Source organism: Scomber scombrus, chromosome 6, assembly GCF_963691925.1.
Source record: "Scomber scombrus chromosome 6, fScoSco1.1, whole genome shotgun sequence".
In the NCBI taxonomy this organism is placed as follows: domain Eukaryota; kingdom Metazoa; phylum Chordata; class Actinopteri; order Scombriformes; family Scombridae; genus Scomber; species Scomber scombrus.
Genome location: NC_084975.1, coordinates 756,758 through 776,064, shown reverse-complemented (window position 1 = coordinate 776,064; position 19,307 = coordinate 756,758). Strand labels below are relative to the sequence as shown.

Genomic DNA, 19,307 nt, shown 5'->3' with positions numbered 1-19,307 from the left:
TATTAACCTCTTCAGTTACCTGTTGGTCAGGTAAGACTTTAAAGATGTCCTGACACTTGATTGGAGCGTCTTGGAGGGTCTTCATCTTGGAAGCTGTTTCAAGCTGCCTCACCTCATGTTGGGTATTAACCTCTTCACTCTGTCCCTCTGTGATGTAGACCTCAGTGAAGATGCTGTTGAGGAGGATTTCACTTCCTGCTTCATCAGTTCCTTGAGTCACACATTCACATGTGCTGCTCAGACTGATCTGATGTTCATCTAAAACCTCCTGCAGACCACTTTCTGCTGAAAGAGAAGAACAAAGGTAGAATGAAACAGAAATCAGTGTGACTGTTAATGTTCAGTAGGATAGAGGAGGTAGATTCCTGTTTTCAGAGATGATGACATCAGCAGACAGATCTTCAGTCTTACTTTGTACAGTGCTGGTCTGACTGTCTGTCTGCAGTCCAGGTCTGGTTCTGGTTCTTTTTCTACACTTGGGACAGAAGGAGTCTCCTGATGAAGCAGACTGGTCCCAGTATGAGATGATGCACTGTCTGCAGAACCAGTATCCACAGCTGGTAGAGACTGGATCCTTCAGGACGTCCTGACACAAAGAACAGCAGGACAGCTGCTCCTCCACAGAAACACCACTCCTCTTCCTCTCTCTGTGGACATGAACACATTCTTTATGTCACATGACATTAGTGGAGGCCAACCGTCAGCTCACAAGCTGCATGCAGCTCTTTCCCCACATAAACAGTCCAGACTGTCAGTATTTACACACTTACACAGTTTCTGTTCTTCAGACTCTGAGATTCAACACATTCAGTTTGAAATAAAATAATAAATACTACAATCACAAGAGTTTAAAATGAATTAGACAGAGACAACAATGTGCCAGCAAAGACAGAGAAGAAGAAGAAGACTGCAAGCTAGTAAACATGTAAACAATGTAGGATTTAAAATAGATGTTTGATGAGGAGGGAAGTGGATTCAACACATTAGTTAGACCACAAGGAGACACACAAAACTTTTCCCAAACGTTAAATGTCAGACTCAGTTTCCTCTGCTGCAGTGGTCAGTCTGCAGTGATAAATCAGCTGCAGCAGGCTGTTTCTATACATTTACATGACCTCCTCCCATATTTAGTGTCTTTGAACAGGAACACGTTAAGACACAGTCTGTATTACATGAGACCAAACATTGTACCTGCTGCTGCAGTCCTTTAGTAAATAAGGACAGACACAGTTTGACTTGTTAGTAAATCCTTAGTAAATATCACCCTGGGTTACCTGCTGCTACTTTACATTGATTGACTGGAAAATCAAACAGCAATACCAGCCCTGTCTCTGTCTCTGGTTAACATGAACATGAAGATCTGTTGTAGATTACAGCTGAATGGAAGCTACTTCATTATTTCTTTCCACTGTGTTTCCTTCATATCTAAACTACAACTTTAATGAATCATCTCACTGAATCATCTTCAGCTCAGTTTACAGTAGAAACAGTCTCTTACTTTGTGTCTGAGGGTCCAGGTTCATTACTGAAGACTAGAAGAGGATCTTTAGACCGGTCACTCTTCATAGACAGACAGCTGGATATTACAGACTCTGCTCCGTCCTCCTCTTCCTCCTCTTCCTCCTCTTTCTTCATCTTCTGGAGTCTGAGAGGTAAACCAGTAACACTGGAGACACACACACACATACACAGTATAATAAACCAAGTTATATACAACATGTTATTTTTCATGAATTTCTGTCTGAAATGAAAGAACAATGATGTAAATATTGAAACTATATCAGCTATAAAACTGTAACCAACATTTAACAATCAGCCTCATAACACGTTACATCGCTGTGAGGACGCAGAAACCAGGAAAAGAACAACAGGAAACTACTTCTGAACACCTCAAACTCTGTTCATCAACTAAATGATTCACCTGAAAACTGATCATCAGATTGATCAATAATGACAGTAATCATTATTTACAGTCCTGATATTAACACTCACCTGCCTCAGACTGGCTGTTTTCCTCCTTCTGCTCTGAGGACTGTAAAATGAAGCCTGACTGGAATTTCATCTTTACTGCCTGTTGCTACCTGTCTGCTCCTCCCTGTTTGTTCCACACCTTATTTACTGGAAATATGTGTGTGTGTGTGTGTGTGTGTGTGTGTGTGTGTGTGTGTGTGTGTGTGTGTGTGTGTGTGTGTGTGTGTGTGTGTGTGTGTGTGTGTGTGTTTTTCTATCCTGGTGGGGACCGATTTTTCCTGTGGAAAAAAGGTATATTAGCTTAGCAAATAGCCCCCTGCAGTGTTAATGGTTAGGTTGTCATGAATTGTGCTGTGGCTAACAGTGATGGCAACTGTATGCTAATAGACGTTAGCATTACTGGTCCCCACGAGGGGAGCAAAAGTCAGGTTTAAAATTTATGTGAGAGTTATTGATATTTCAAGTCATTTTTTTGTTAAAAAAAATTAAGATGAATTTAGCACTTAAAATGATGTCTCTAGACCCTTTGTGGACCCCACAGGGTAATAAAAATGGGTATGTGTGTGTGTTTCCTGTTTAGTACTTTTAAGGTTAAGTGGAGGAAAGAAAAAACTCCCTAAAAGGAATCACAACATTTCAACATCTTTTCAACATATTGTACTTTTTGGTTTCAAAGGATTCTTTACTGAGGACACTTTAACCTCCTGCGTCCTCATATGGGAACATTACAATTTGGGTTTGTTGGACCTTAAACTTCATTCTGCTGAACTTTGTTGTCCTCTTCATACAAACCTTTTGTGCCAACCTAGTGGTCGCAAAAGCACATTACTATACAAACATTATACAATACATTCATCAGTGCAGCAGGTATAAAACCTGATCAAACTTTATGGTTGAAACATGTTTATTAATGTTTAATAATGTTTGTAGTTTGATATAAATGTGACTAATTTTAACAACAGCAACAAACTACAACACTGTTAATCATGAAGTACTCGTTTGGGAAGTAAGGAAGGAAGGAAGGAAACAAAAGAAGGAAGGAAGGAAGGAAGGAAAAGAAAGAAGGAAGGAAGGAAGGAAGGAAGGAAGGAAGGAAAAGAAAGAAGGAAGGAAGGAAGGAAGGAAGGAAGGAAGGAAGGAAGGAAAAGAAAGGAAAGAAGGAAGGAAGGAAGGAAGGAAAAGAAGGATGAAAAAGAAGGAAGGAAGGAAGGAAAAGAAGGAAGGAAAAGAAAGAAGGAAGGAAGGAAGGAAAAGAAAGAAGGAAGGAAGGAAGGAAGGAAGGAAGGAAGGAAAAGAATGAAGGAAAAGAAGGAAGGAAAAGAAAGAAGGAAGGAAGGAAGGAAAAGAAGGATGGAAAAGAAGGAAGGAAGGAAGGAAGGAAAAGAAAGAAGGAAGGAAGGAAGGAAAAGAAGGAAGGAAGGAAGGAAAAGAAAGAAGGAAGGAAGGAAAAGAAGGAAAAGAAGGATGAAAAAGAAGGAAGGAAGGAAGGAAAATAAGGAAGGAAAAGAAAGAAGGAAGGAAGGAAGGAAAAGAAAGAAGGAAGGAAGGAAAAGAAGGAAGGAAGGAAGAGAAGGAAGGAAGGAAGGAACAGAAAGAAGGAATGAAGGAAGGAAGGAAAGAAGGAAGGAAGGAAGGAAAAGAAGGAAGGAAGGAAGTCCTGACTGCAGCTCTGTGTGTGTGTTACGTGATGTTGAGAAGAATCTTCATCAATAATCAACAATAATAATAATAATGTGAAAATGATTTTAATTGCTGGTAATGAAACAGCTACAGTACAGCAGATCAGTTACAGCTCAGATGAACAGCTGGAGGTCGACTGATTAACCACATCAAACTTCTTTCTGCTCATAATACTTTTGTACTTCTACTTGTAATAGAGTACTTTGTGATTGCTGTGTTGGTACTTTTACTGCAGTAAAGGATCTGAGTACTTATTCCACTGCAGTAGTCTGTCAAGTATCTGCTATGTTAAGTCAAACTTCCTCTAAATCTATGAAAGAACTAAATCACAACATACGTCATCAATAACTACAGCTGCTACATGTGAATAAATGTGTTTGATGCTAATTAAACATCTAGGTGAGGCTTTATTTAACAGCAGATATTTAACGTGTAATTTTCAGGACATTTATTAGAATTAAGAGCTAAATATGAATCTCAATATGCTGTGTGTTTTATTACAGTAATTAGAGCCAAACTGCAGCACTCTGTCTGTAAAATGTACAAATTAACCTGAAAATGTCCAGAAATGAGAATAAAACTCAAATGAAGAAAATCTGCTTCAGTCATCAGTCGACCTCTGTGAGCACGTTTGGTTTGTTTGGTTTTTTGGGAGTTTTACAGCAAACATTCAGACTCTTGATTGGACACTGATACAAAATGAGGAGGAAAATCAACATGAAACAGACGGCTGAGCCTGTATGAACACAGGTAGGTCTGTTTGGACCCATGAAGACCTCCAGGCCCAGCTGATGGACATCATTAATCTCAGGTTAGTATTTGGTCAGATTAGGACTGCTTGGTGTGTTTGGAACAACATGAGATGCTACTGGTTCCCTCCTGAGACAGTTTGACCCGTCTGTTCCCTCCCTCCCTTCCTTCCTTCTGTCTGTACTTCCTCCATCCCCCTTTCTTCCCTCCTTTCCTTCCCTCCCTCCTTCCTTTCCTTCCTCGCTTCCTTCCCTCCCTCCTTTCCTTCCTTCTTCCTTGCCTCCTTCCTCCCTCCTATCCTCCCTTCCTTCCTCCCTCCCGCCTTTCCTTCCGTCTTCCATCCCTCCTTTCTTCCTCCCTCCTTTCCTTCCTTCTTCCTCCCTCCTTTCCTTCCTTCTTCCTTCCTCCCTTCCTTCCATCCTTTCTTCCTTCCTTCCTCCCTCCCTCCTTTTAGTCCTTCTTCCCTCCCTCCTTTCCTTTCCTTCCTTCCTCCCTCCCTCCTTTCCTTCCTTCTTCCTCCCTTCCTTCCATGCTAGTAAGTGAACCTTTGATGCTTAGATTATCTCCATCAAATTATAAAGTAGATGAACAAAAGTACCTGGACAGCTGTGTGCACATGTGTTACTGCAGTGAGCTGCATCTGTCTGTTGGTTGGGAGCAGCTCACATCAGATCAACGGACATAACATTATAAATAAAAGAAGAAACAAGTAAAAGAAAATTGGATCAGCACTCAGCTGAGCTAAATGCTAATATCAGCATGCTAACAAACGTGTAATGACGATGCTAACATACTGATATACAGCAGCAGCTCGGACTCATTGGTTTGAAGGTGTTTAAACCAATGAGCAGGTGACAGAGCTCCTGAGCTACTGTTTGTGTTTGTGGAGCAGAAACATTTTTTTTATCATCTTCTATGGATTTAATCACCTCCTTGTGGGGTCCTGACCCCCCGCTGGGAGACACATTCTCTCATGTCCTGTAGTTTGCTGGACTGATCTGAGCCACTTCTCTTCAGTTTACAGCACGTGACGATATTGTCCACATACTTTTGAACATGTGTGAACGTCACAAATATTCAGAGACGAGTTCTTTAAATGTGTCAGCTGGAAAAATGAAGGCATTTGTTTGCATAAATATATTTGTTGTGTAACAGGTTGAGATGATTATCTTCAGGCTTTAACTGAACCAAAACTAAACTGAGAGGAAGTTACAGCTACAACTCATTTTGAAGTCTGGATATCTTCACAGTCTGTATGAAATATCGCTGTTAACGCAGTAAATCTGCAGATGATTTGCATATCGAGCAGAAATGGAAGATTAAAAACAATCATCATGTGTGCCACGACCGGCTTGACTGACACAAACTCTTCTTTACTAGAATTAAAAGATTTTTCATTTCTTTTTTTCCTTCTCAATTTCTGCGAATTAAAATATTTAAAAATACAATTTCAAAGCTACGATTAAGCTCAGGTCTTCCTGAGAAACGACAGAAAAATAGAAGACTGGAGATAATTATGATGGACCAGTTTGAGAAGTAAAACCGTCACGTAGCTGCAGAACAAAGTCGAGTTCATCAGTAGAAAACACGTCTGTCAGCATCGACCGATGAAGGTTCACTTTCTACTGAATGAATGTGAACGAAGCCCTGATCTCTAATGATCACATGACCCAGCGACCACGGGCAGCTTCTTAAAAACATGTAACAGATCATTCCAAGGATGCGTATTGAAAATAATTAAAACTATTTAGAAAGTGCAAATACACACTGACTGTTCCTCATCTACTCCAAGAGTCAAAAAACGTCTAGAGACAGTTACCAGACCGGAGAACTAGTAAATAACCTGACAAATATAAATCAATATAATAGAGTTGTAATGATTTGTCATCAGTTGCTAACTATTAAATTAATCGCCAACTACTTTGATTGATTCTGCCTCTTAAATGTTAATATTCTCTGTTTCTTTCGGAAACAGTGATCAGCACTTTTCATCATTTTCTGACATTTTACGGACAAAAAAAAACGAATTGATGAATCGATAATGAACATAATCGTTAGTCGCAGCTTTGCAGGAAACTACACATCACTTCCTGTCTGTGAGGAAATCATTTTGGACTTTCAGATCCAGAAAGTACTGCTGAAGACGTTGGAGTAGATGAGACGTGACTCCAGTGTGTGACAGAGAGAAACGGCGGTTTATATTGCACTGGGGTTGGTGAGATCCTCAAACACGGCAGATTCTTCGATCCCTCGTGCAAACAGTTTGATCAACTGGCAGTGAGCTCTGAGAAAAGAAGAGAGGGAAGTTTAAAGGCTGTGTAAAGTGAATTCAGATATTTTCTTCTTAACACATTAAATAGGTCATAAATGTATTTCTAAAAAAGGTGTAAAAAGCATTTCAACCATTTAGATTTGAATTGTGGAGCTAGGCTTAGCATAAACCCGCCCTGCTGCTGTAGGTATAAATACATTCAGCACACACTACTACTACAGTCTACAGCTAGTAGCCGAGCTAGTAGCATAAAGCTCTCAGAGGTAGCGTCCATGTTTCTGGTAGAGGTGGTGACTTTGATTGACAGGTGACACTCGGTAGGGGGCGGGGCTTCAGCGAACTCGGCGGCCACTCCCACAGCGTCAGAGGCAGATTTTTACACAACTTTGAAGCCTAATTTCACATATTTGGCGATTTTTTAAATCATTCACATTTGGCAGGGTGATTAACAACACACTTTTCTGTGGTATGTCATACTCAGAACACATATTTATTCTTACTTTACACGGACATTAAGATTTGCTTAAACTGAGCTTAAATGTGAAGAAACCCACAGAAGGGTTTGTGGTACCTGACGTCGATGGCCGTGTGGGTCAGGATCTCGCCGTCGCAGTTCCAGCTGCTGTAGGCGGGACTGCAGCTGCAGGCCGGGTGGTCTCTGCAGATCTGGCTGAAGATCTGCCGTTTGCCGTTCTCGTGCAGGTCCAGCTCCAGGTCCGAGTCGCTCTGGCAGTGGCGAGGCGTGAAGCGGAAACGTCGCACCCGTTGGACCTCGACAAACGTCAGGTCAAACTGTTTGAGGGGAGAGGGACAGGAAGTGAGAGGCCTTAACCTTTGTGTCGTCCTCCCGGGTCAAATTGACCCCGTCTTTTTTGACTGTTCCTTCTTTCCTCCCTTCCTTCCTTCTGTACTTCCTCCATCCCCCTTTCTTCCCTACTTCTTTCCTTCCCTCCTTCCTCCCTTCCTCCTTTCTCCCTCCATCCCTTCCTTCCTTCCCTTCTTCCTTCTCTTCCTCCCTTCCTTCCTTTTCTCGAGGACAACAGGAGGGTTAAACCAGAAGACAGATTATGCGGCTCTGGGACAAACCTGGTCATCTTTGCTGGTGTGTCGGAGGAGGTGTCTGAGGAAATCAAAGCGGGAACATTTTCGAACCAGGATGAGGTCAGTGGTGCCGTCGGCCAGGTGAGCGGCAGGTGAGAGGCCTTTGGGGCTGCGAGGACAAGCACAGCTCATACTGGCAGCGTTTATAGCCAGGAACTTCCCTCGGATCGTCCTCCACTCACCGTCACTTTCTGGAACAACAACAACAAACCCAAAGACAGATTTTACCTTTGTCCTTTCAGTCAACATATTCTGTTACATCTAAAATGACCAGAGAGCACCGACCAATCAGATACCAGCATGGAGAGGAAATCCATCTTTATATAATCACACAACATCCTGAATAACTTGAAAGAAAACACTAAAAAAAGTTATTTCTTGACCTCAGAAATCTGCAGAACAGCTTCTACGCAGACCTTAAGGTGAGACGGTTTTATCATCTGCTGATTGAGGTACATGTTGAATATGATCAGTTTAAACATTTTACTTTCTGATGCAATCAATCAGACAGCTTTGGACTTGTTCGAAGGTTGATTTCTGTGTCCAGTCTTTATTAACTGTTAATGTCCTCAGAGGAAATCTCACTCAAAGACAGTTTAGTCATTTTATTCTCTTGAACTGTTTTATGAGGTCTGGATGAGGATTTGTTGGACTCACCGCTGTTGGACACTTCATCCGTCTCGTACCTCTCAGCTCGCTCTGACAGCAGTTTCCCGCTGTGCTGACAAACCAAGCAGCTGGAAATGTACAGACACACCGATGTGATTACAAAGAGGCAAACAATGTTTTTATTGCTGGACTGAACTGATAGAAAACCTGCAAAGAATCAAAGTTTTGTAGCTAAAATCAAACTGTAGCTAACAATCTCACTCATGTCTTTGGCTGCAGATTAGTTGTGATGTCTTCATTTCCAAAGTTCTTATTAAGTATATTAAATCCTGTATTGCATTAATTGAACAAAATAGGGACAAACTGATAATAAATGCTCCATATTTCCTCCTTTAAACGAGCTCTCAGGTCACTCATAAGCTGCTACAGTAAAGCTCAAATTAAAATGTGTGTAAATCAGAGGATGTTTACTGAGCAGCATCTCTCACCCTGATCGACACCTGGCGGCATCTCGAGGTGTTCCCACGATGTCTCTGGCTGGCAGGTAGGACACTGTTCCTTCATAGTAATGATGAGTCAGGAACATCTTCAGACCTGCAGGGATCAAAGAGTCAACATCAGACAGGCCTGATGGAAACCTGATGTGTGTTGTTGGGTCGTGTTCGAGTGACACAGGTCGTGTTTCTACCTGAAAGGTCGTATCTGGCCGGTCCCATCCATCTCTTCCTCTCGCTGTCCGTCAGCACGTCGCCATAGAAACCGTATCCTAGCAGGGAGACCGAGTATCGCAGAAATGTGTTGTTGTGGTGGACGGAGCACACATCCATCGGCTGAGAGTCTCCTACACACACACACACACACACACACACGTTAAATATCATGATTTATAATAATTGGTGTGGACTGAGATCATGTGACTACTGTGTACTGAGATCATGTGACTACTGTGTACTGAGATCATGTGACTACTGTGACTACTGTGTACTGAGATCATGTGACTACTGTGACTACTGTGTACTGAGATCATGTGACTACTGTGGGCTGAGATCATGTGACTACTGTGTGCTGAGATCACGTGACTACTGTGTGCTGAGATCACGTGACTACTGTGACTACTGTGTACTGAGATCACGTGACTACTGTGTACTGAGATCATGTGACTACTGTGTGCTGAGATCACGTGACTACTGTGTGCTGAGATCATGTGACTACTGTGTGCTGAGATCACGTGACTACTGTGGGCTGAGATCACGTGACTACTGTGTACTGAGAGATCACGTGACTACTGTGTACTGAGATCACATGACTACTGTGTGCTGAGATCACATGACTACTGTGTACTGAGATCACGTGACTACTGTGTGCTGAGATCACGTGACTACTGTGTATTGAGATCACGTGACTACTGTGTATTGAGATCATGTGACTACTGACCCACGATGATGTGCAGGGCAGAGGTAACGGGGTCGTTGGTTCCCACCGTGGCGAAGCAGATACAGTCTGTTGATCCTGAAACAAGAGAAACGATGAGCTGATAGATAAAGTTCAGCATTTAACCAGCAGTCAGGTTTTCCTCCTGTTCATTCATTCAATCAACCTTCCTGTCGTCCTCCCGGGTCAAACTGACCCCGTCTGTTTTGACTGTTCCTTTATTTCCTTCCTTCCTTCCTTCCGTCTGTCCTTCCTCCCTCCTTCTCTCTTTCTTTCCTTCCTCTCCCTTTCCTCCCTTCCTTCTTTTCTCCCTCTCCTTCCGTCTGTCCTTCCTCCCTCCTTCTCTCTTTCTTTCCTTCCTTCCCTTTCCTCCCTTCCTTCCTTCGTCCTTCATTCCTTCCTTCCTCCTTTCCTCCCTTCCTTCCCTCCTTCCTTCCTCCCTCCTTTCCTTCCTTCTTTCCTTCCTCCTTTCCTTCCTTCCTTCCTTCCTTCCTTCTCCTTCCTTCCTTCCTTCCTTCCTTCCTCCCTCCTTTCCTTCCTTCTTCCTTCCCTTCCTTCCTTCCTTCCTTCCTTCCTTCTCCTTCCTTCCTTCCTTCCTCCCTCCTTTCCTTCCTTCTTCCTTCCCTTCCTTCTTCCTCCCTTCCTTCCTTGACTCGAGGACCACAGGAGGGTTAAATTAAGCTATATTTATACATTTATACATTCATATATTTATATATCACTCTGAATTGGTTGGAGCTTCACTGTTGAATCCTGCAGGTATAATTACAGCATTTAATGTTCATTTAGTTAAAGACACAGCTGATAAACCTCTAATGTGCTTCCAGGGTTAGGGCATCAAATTCAGTCATTCATCGTACGTACCGCATGAAAACTGAAATAATGAACATTTAACAAAACTTTTACTGTTCTTCTTGTAAATATGGTCAAAAAACTAGTTCTCACTTCTTCAGGCAGACATTTTGAGCAACTACTAAATAACTTTCCAAAATAATTTATTATAGTTTATTGCATTGTTCCAGATTTAAGGAAAAGTGCATAAAACCTGTTGAGGCTGTTAGATGCAGTTCCTATTTTCTGCCACAAGATGGCGACAGAATCCCATTTTCAAACCTATAAAACTTAGATGAGGAAATGTTTCTGTTCATTTAACACTATTACTATTGTGTGTGTGTGTGTGTGTGTGTGTGTGTGTGTGTGTGTGTGTGTGTGTGTGTGTGTGTGTGTGTGTGTGTGTGTGTGTGTGTGTCAGTGTGTGTGTGTGTGTGTGTGTGTAAACCAACTAAACTCAATTATACTCAAAGGATAGGTTCACAGTCTTAAAGCAGCAGTCAGGTTTTCCTCTCTGTAATGACTGTTAGTTTAACCCTCCTGTTGTCCTCGAGTCAAGGAAGGAAGGGAAGAAGAAGGAAGGAAAGAAGAAAGGAAGGGAGGGAGGGAGGAAGGAAGGCAGGAAGACGGAAGGAAAGGAAGAAAGGGAGGGAGGAATGAAAAATGCAAGGGAGGAAGAAGGAAGGAACGGAGGGAGGAAGAAGGAAGGAAAGGAGGGAGGAAGGAAGGGAGGAAGAAGGAAGGAAAGGAGGGAAGGAAGGAAGGAAGGCAGGAAAGAAGGAAGGAGAGAGGGAGGGAGAAAGGAAAAGATGAAGGGAGGAAGGAAGGAAAAAAGGACAGAGGAAAGAAGGAAGGTAATGGTGTGGAAAGAAAGACAGAATGAGGGAGGGAGGAAAGAAGGAAGGGAGGAAGGAAGGAACGAAAGAAGGAAGAAAGGGGGATGGAGGAAGGAAAGAAGGAACGAAGTAAGGAAGAAAGGGGGATGGAGGAAAGAAAGAAGGACAGACGGAAGGAAGGAAGGGAGGGAAGGAAGGGAGGAAAGAAAGAGAGAAGGAGGGAGGAAGGAGAAAGGAAAAGATGAAGGGAGGAAGGGAGGAAAGAAAGAGAGAAGGAGGGAGGAAGGAAGGGAGGAAAGAAGGAACAGTCCCGGGAGGACGACAGGAAGTGAATCTGTATAAACATGAAGATGAATCAGCAGTTTAATGTCTGACCAGCAGGAATGATCCCGATGCGCAGCGAGCAGGGCAGCAGCGTTTCCTCCGGACAGTTCGGATCAGCGCCGCCGTCCAGCTGCGTCCTCCAGATCAACCCGTGGATGATCTCACTGAACATGCCGTCGCCTCCCACACACACCACGCTGCGCCGGGTCAAAGGTCAGAGGGTTAGGGTTGGGTTAGGAGACACGGCGTGATGAAGCTTCACAGACACTGAACTCACCCGTCAAACTTCTTCAGCTCCACCTCCGACCTCAGGTGATCCCTCGCATGATTGGCGTACTCCGTCACTATGGCAACAGATGCACAGACTGTGGTTCAGAATACACAGGAGGCCACTCAACAGGAAGTGTTACTGTGTGTGTGTGTGTGTGTGTGTGTGTGTGTGTGTGTGTGTGTGTGTGTCTCTGTGTGTGTCTCTGTGTGTGTGTGTGTGTGTGTGTGTGTGTCTGTCTGTGTGCGTGCATGTGTGTGTGTGTGTCTGTGTGTGTGTGTGTGTGTCTGTGTATGTGTTACTGTGTGTGTGTGTGTGTGTGTGCGTGTGTACATGTGTGTGTTACTGTGTGTGTGTGTGTGTGTGTGTGTGTGTGAGATTCGTACCAATGACGTGTGCGGAGACGCCAGCCTGGGCGAACAGTGGCGCCACCTTCTGCTCGTAGATGTGTTTGCCTCGTTGCTTCCCGCCGAAAGGGTTGATGTAGACTAACAGCTGTTTGGGTCTGCTGTCTGTGACACACACACACACACACATACACACACACACACACACACACACACACACACACACACAGTAACACACACATACACACAGTAACACACACACATACACACACAGTAACACGCACACATACACACACAGTAACACGCACACGCACACGCGCGCACACACACACACACACACACACATAGTAACACACACACACACAGTAACACACACACACACACACACACACACAAGCAACAAGGTTAAAGACATCATGTCTGTGTGTGTGTGTGTGTGTTACTGTTTGTGTGTGTGTGCTACTGTGTATGTTACGGTGTGTGTGTTACTGTGTGTTTTACTGAGTGTGTGTGTATGTGTTACTGTGTGTGTGTGTGTGTCTGTATGTGTGTTAGTGTGTGTTTGTGTGTGTTAGTGTGTGTGTGTGTGTGTGTGTACCGATAGAGGCGAGCTGCTCTCTGATGTTTCTGACCCAGTGTTGACACAGCGCCTCCTCTGGACACGAGAAGGTGACCTCAGCACACCGCCAGCGGTGCTGCCGAGACCTCTGCACATACAACACTACACACACACACACACACACACACACGCACACACACACACACACACACACACACACACACACACACACACACACACACACACACACACACACACACACACACACACACACACATACACATACACATACACATACACATACACATACACATACACATACACATACACATACACATACACATACACACACACATACACATACACATACACATACACATACACATACACACACACACACACACACACACACACACACACACACACACACACACACACAGACTGATGAGTAACCATTTCATAATTGACATTTTTCATGTTATTGTGTTTGTTGAGCAGCAGCCAGGTGTGTTTACCTGTGAAGCTCCGCCTGCAGTCCTTCCCCTCTCTCTCTTTGATCTTCCTCCAGCTGCCATCGTCCTTCTGTTTGCTGCTGAGCTCCTCCTCTTCCTCTCTGACTGAGATGATCTCTGACACCAACACACTGTGACACACACCTGACACACACACACACAGTTTGTCAGCTTTACAACCTAGCAGTCATCCCTTCGACATCAAATCATCGGAGCCTCTATGCAGCACTTGAACACCACACAGTGATGCTGCAGGTTTCACATGATATCTGAGTCAATGGTGTTTTATATTGTCCATGTGCTTTAGTTTAAATTTAAAGGGTTAAAATGATAAAATAAACGTATGAATAACTTCACACATTCTTTTTTTGTGGACCCAGCATCAAATTTCTGCTTTTAATCCATTTAGAGAGAATATATTAGAGGATTATGGCAAAAATGTCTAAGTGGTGTAACCATAAAAACTTTGTACCAAATAATTCAACTTGCTTAAAAACAGTAAATTGTCAATAAAACACCATATCAACTAGTTTGGCATGATCTTACATTATAACTTTATATTAAATAAAGGTAATGGAATACAATTGTTCTACATATTACATTTAATCAATTAAAAATCTATGAACTGAAAACACAGAGGACAAAGATGCTAAGCTAAGCTAGCAACGGCCAAACACATTGAACTATTATCTACAAATCAACAGTTACATCAAACACTGAACCAGGAGCAGCAGCAACCAGAGGTGGAAGAAGTACTCGGATACTTTACTGCAGTTTTAAATACTTTATTACAAGTAAAAATCCTGCATGTGAGAAGTTTAGAGGGAAGAATCAGTATTTGGTGGAGCTGTTAACAACTCATAGACATCTGAGATGTGAGCCGACTACACACTGCTTTATGGTTTCATCTTTAACAATGTGTTGTATTTATAAAGCTTGTTATATTATATATATATAGATAATATAATATAATATAATATAATATATATATATTATATTATCCATTGTGTCAAATCTGCATCTGAAAAGTAACTAAAGCTGTTAAATAAATGTAGTGGAGTAGAAAGTACAATATTTCAGTCTGAGATGTAGAAAGTAGCATCACATGGAAATACTACAGTAAAGTACAAGTACCTCAAACTGTACTACAGTAAAGTACAAGTACCTCAAACTGTACTACAGTAAAGTACAAGTACCTCAAACTGTACTGCAGTAAAGTACAAGTACCTCAAACTGTACTACAGTAAAGTATAAGTACCTCAAACTGTACTACAGTAAAGTACAAGTACCTCTAACTGTACTACAGTAAAGTACAAGTACCTCAAACTGTACTACAGTAAAGTACAAGTACCTCTAACTGTACTACAGTAAAGTACAAGTACCTCTAACTGTACTACAGTAAAGTACAAGTACCTCAAACTGTACTACAGTAAAGTACTAGTACCTCTAACTGTACTACAGTAAAGTACAAGTACCTCAAACTGTACTACAGTAAAGTACAAGTACCTCTAACTGTACTACAGTAAAGTACAAGTACCTCTAACTGTACTACAGTAAAGTACTAGTACCTCAAACTGTACTACAGTAAAGTACAAGTACCTCAAACTGTACTACAGTAAAGTACAAGTACCTCTAACTGTACTACAGTAAAGTACTAGTACCTCAAACTGTACTACAGTAAAGTACAAGTACCTCAAACTGTACTACAGTAAAGTATAAGTACCTCAAACTGTACTACAGTAAAGTATAAGTACCTCAGAGTGTACTTCAGTACTTGATTTGAGTTCTTTTCCAGCTCTGGTGACGACAGCATGTTTCTGTGGGATTTGATGTTGACGAAGCATCAAAGTGAAACTTTCTACTGACGACTTTATCTACGAGTTTTATTCCAAACCGTGAATCAAACAGTTTCATGATGTTAAAGACGTGAAGAATCGTGAAGTTAATGAATCATTTTGGAAAAACTGCAGGAAACACAGAAACATGTTGAAACAGCAGCAGCAGCTGGAGGCGCCCCGCGGCATTATGGGAACCGATTGTCCTACCTGAGTCCGGTCGGCGAGAGAACGAAGGAACACAAAACCCTGCAGGAGAACCACACAGTTACAAACCCTGCAGGAGAACCACACAGTTACAAACCCTGCAGAACCACACAGTTACAAACCCTACAGAACCACACGGTTACAAACCCTGCAGGAGAACCGCACGGTTACAAACCCTGCAGGAGAACCGCACGGTTACAAACCCTGCAGGAGAACCGCACGGTTACAAACCCTGCAGGAGAACCACACAGTTACAAAACCCTGCAGGAGAACCGCACGGTTACAAACCCTGCAGGAGAACCACACAGTTACAAACCCTGAAGAACCGCACGGTTACAAACCCTGCAGGAGAACCACACAGTTACAAACCCTGCAGGAGAACCGCACAGTTACAAACCCTGCAGGAGAACCACACAGTTACAAACCCTGAAGAACCGCACAGAACACAAGAACCCAGAGGGAAGAGTTCCTGCTGAGTCATACAAGAGTCTTTTCCTGGTTTTAAATGCCCAACAGCGCCCCCTATAATATTACAAAAAAATGGAGCCCCTTGCTCCAGATTGATGTAGATGAATGACATTTGGTAAACATATGTATCAGGTAACGACGCACAAAAACGTCTCTTGGAGCTTTACCCTAACTCCAACAGGAAGTCGGCAATTTTGGTTTGAATTTTCAATTTTGGCGCCAATTTTGCTATTTCCACATCTCGTACTTAACAAACCTCCGACAGATTTAATCCAACTGATTTCAAATTCACTCAGTATCATCTTAAGACCTAGATGATGAAAGTTGGTAGTGATGATGATGATGATGATGATGATGATGATGATGATGAGGAGGGTCCCAACCCAAACACATCTGTTTTCAATAGACTGTGCTGCAGCCTGATATGTGCAGAGCGGGGATCCATTCATCGCTGCCTGCAGCTTTAATTATTTGTATAACAGCAGATTCCACATTAAAGATTCACTCTGCTGCTCGTCTCAGGTTTACACACCCAGCAGGTGTTTCTGCTGTCACCATGACGACAGCAGACGATGTCAGGTTACTCGCAGTCGAAGCTCTCCAAGGTTCAGGTCAACACGAAACTACCTCGGTCCTACCCCCTACCCCCCCCACAGAGCTCCTCTTTCTAGCTGATCAGGTTTCAGCAGGATGAATCAGTTCTGGGTCAGTTCTGGTTCAGTTCTGGTTCAGTTTACCTGCAGCAGCCTGCAGTCAAAGCGCAGGTTACAGTGAACCCAAAGCAGCTCAACACTTCCTGTCTCAGAGCTTTGAATATTCAAAAAGAGTCTGTCTGCACTTCCTGAAGGCCGCTCATCAATACCTGAACACACACACACACACACACACACACACACACACACACACACACACACACACACACACACACACACACACACACACACACACACACACTAAACAGCAGAAATGATTACTCAATGAATCGATTAGTTGTCAACTGTTGAATTAGTTTAATAATTGATGAATGGTTGCGTCTTTATTTAAAGGCCGAACACTAACCCGACTCTTAACGATTGATTGTTTATTTGATTGACGGCTGAACTGCTTAAAGGGAAACTTCAGTGTTGTTTGTGTCTAAGTGAGTAACGGGGACGACAGCATGTGAAACTGGTCCAGTACTGAGTGAGGAACAAGCTGTGATGTAATCCACTGACACTGACAGCCAATCAGAGACGTTAGTGTTCAGAGGTGTGATGAGGCGTTAGTCCCACTGAGACAAGAGGACAACCCCCCCCACACACGTTTTATTATTATGGTGTGATCTCCACAGTCGGTCAGTGTTTCTCATCTGTTCCTGCTGCTCTAAAGTTTCCTCTGAGATGATCCAGTCAGGAGCTGCTCTACTTTCATTATGACCAACTTCAATCCTGATGTTTGTATCATCGCCCTGAATGTATAAAATACAGGAAACACAGACGAACCTCAGAACTCGTTTTATTTTGTCTTTTTAAATTCTAATACATTACTGCTGTGTGTGTGTTACTGCTGTGTGTGTGTGTGTGTGTGTGTTACTGCTGTGTATGTGTGTTACTGCTGTGTGTGTGTGTGTGTGTTACTGCTGTGTGTGTGTGTGGGCTTGTGTGTGTGTTACTGGTGTGTATGTGTGTTACTGCTGTGTGTGTGTGTCACTGCTGTGTGTGTGTGTGTGTGTGTTACTGCTGTGTCTGTTATTGTGCGTGTGTGTGTTATTGTGTGTGTGTTACTGCTGTGTGTGTGTTATTGTGTGTGTGTGTGTTATTGTTGTGTGTGTTATTGTTGTGTGTGTGTGTGTATGTGTGTGTGTGTGTGTGTGTGTGTGTGTGTGTGTGTGTGTGTGTGTTTTATTATTGTGTGTTTTTACTGCATAAGAAAATAAACGTGTATAATCTCAGACACACACACACACAGCAGAAAATAAACATCGGAGTTTCCCTTTAAGTGATGAGCACGTCATCTCCTCTGAGCTCCGGTAACCGGGGCTGAGGTTTGCTTCATTGTTCCTCAGTGTGACCGACCTCCGTGTCTGTCTCACACTTACGCAACCGGATGTCTCAAGTCTCACTTCTGCTTCCAGCGCGGCGCCGTGATTTATTCTGCAGTCTCCTCACGAGCTGTTCAATATGTCCAATATGTCTGTGCGTCCTTTGTTTACCACTCAGGATCTCTGCCACACACACACACACACACTCACTCACTCACACACACACACACACACACACACACACACACACACAGGGACACTTACTGGGTCTGAACGGGTGGTACACCGGGCTGGAGACGCGTCTCTTCCAGGTGAGCAGGGACCGGCTCAGGCTCACCTCGTACGCCGCATTTCTGACTCTGAGGTCGGACAGCAGCAGCAGCCTGCTCGGCCTCTCCATCTGTCCGCTCCGGAGCTCCTGCAGCAGCCCGGGGGAAGGCTACCTCTGGCCGGGGGAAGGCTACCTCTGGCCGGGGGAAGGCTACCTCTGGCCGGGGGAAGGCTACCTCTGCCCGGGGGAAGGCTACCTCTGGCCGGGCATGCTGTCACAGACGGAGGATGAGAGGATGAAGGTCCGAACAGCTGATTTTATCCCGGGATGTTTTTAATGACAGATAGCGGTTTCTCACCGGAAGTGGGAGGAGCCAAATGGTGCGTTCACGTGCTGCCAGAAAACAGAAAACTGGTCACAGTGTCGTAATTCATTTATTTTGGGATTCAAACCTTATTTCTGATGTGTTATTAACAGTAATGGAGAGTAACTAAATACATTCATCAAAGTTCTTTATTAAAGTACAACTCTGAGGTACTACTGTAGTACAGTTAGAGGTACTTGTACTTTACTGTAGTACAGTTTGAGGTACTTGTACTTTACTGTAGTACAGTTTGAGGTACTTGTACTTTACTGTAGTACAGTTAGAGGTACTTATACTTTACTGTAGTACAGTTAGAGGTACTTATACTTTACTGTAGTATAGTTTGAGGTACTTGTATTTTACTGTAGTACAGTTTGCGGTACTTGTACTTTACTGTAGTACAGTTTGAGGTACTTGTACTTTACTGTAGTATTTCCATGTGATGCTACTTTCTACATCTCAGAGGGAAATATTGTACTTTCTACTCCACTACATTTATTTGACAGCTTTAGTTACTTTTCAGATGCAGATTTGACACAATGGATAATATAACAAGCTTTATAAATACAACACATTGTTAAAGATGAAACCAGAAAGCAGTGTGTAGTCGGCTCACATTTCAGATGTCTATGAGTTGTTAACAGCTCCACC

At 43.0% G+C, this 19,307-nt stretch overlaps 2 protein-coding genes across 3 annotated transcripts in view; both read right to left on the bottom strand.

Moving 5' to 3' along the window:
• The window catches only part of LOC133981644 (NLR family CARD domain-containing protein 3-like), a 118,399-nt gene that overhangs the window by 10,171 nt on the left and 88,921 nt on the right, over positions 1-19,307 (bottom strand). The window contains exons 3-6 of the mRNA XM_062420446.1: positions 1,499-1,666; positions 604-647; positions 412-492; positions 20-285 (exon numbers count right to left, since the gene is read on the bottom strand). Of these exons, the coding sequence (XP_062276430.1) occupies positions 20-285; positions 412-492; positions 604-647; positions 1,499-1,666 (559 nt within the window). The remainder of the gene's footprint in view (positions 1-19; positions 286-411; positions 493-603; positions 648-1,498; positions 1,667-19,307) is intronic.
• On the bottom strand, positions 5,261-18,759 carry LOC133981653 (ceramide kinase-like). 2 transcript variants are annotated; one of them, XM_062420457.1, is made up of 13 exons: positions 18,286-18,759; positions 13,495-13,635; positions 13,019-13,141; positions 12,460-12,585; positions 12,083-12,149; positions 11,857-12,002; positions 9,818-9,892; positions 9,072-9,224; positions 8,872-8,977; positions 8,432-8,511; positions 7,760-7,965; positions 7,245-7,465; positions 5,261-6,685 (listed from the first exon to the last, which is right to left on the bottom strand). In XM_062420457.1, exons 1-13 carry the CDS (start codon positions 18,419-18,421, stop codon positions 6,598-6,600), a joined length of 1,668 nt encoding a protein of 555 aa, XP_062276441.1. In that variant the 5' UTR covers positions 18,422-18,759; the 3' UTR covers positions 5,261-6,597. The 2 variants fall into 2 exon arrangements, with proteins under 2 accessions (XP_062276441.1, XP_062276442.1); XM_062420458.1 differs by lacking the exons at positions 13,495-13,635; positions 18,286-18,759 and having other exon boundaries at positions 12,460-12,581; positions 13,019-13,084.

Coding starts and splice junctions, on each gene's coding strand:
- LOC133981653 (XM_062420457.1), bottom strand. CDS start 18,421: ATGGAGAGGCCGAGCAGGCTGCTGCTGCTGTCCGACCTCAGAGTCAGA. Junction 8,978..9,071: donor GGCCAGATACGACCTTTCAG/GTAGAAACACGA, acceptor TGATCCCTGCAG/GTCTGAAGATGTTCCTGACT. Junction 6,686..7,244: donor CACACGGCCATCGACGTCAG/GTACCACAAACC, acceptor TTCTTTTCTCAG/AGCTCACTGCCAGTTGATCA.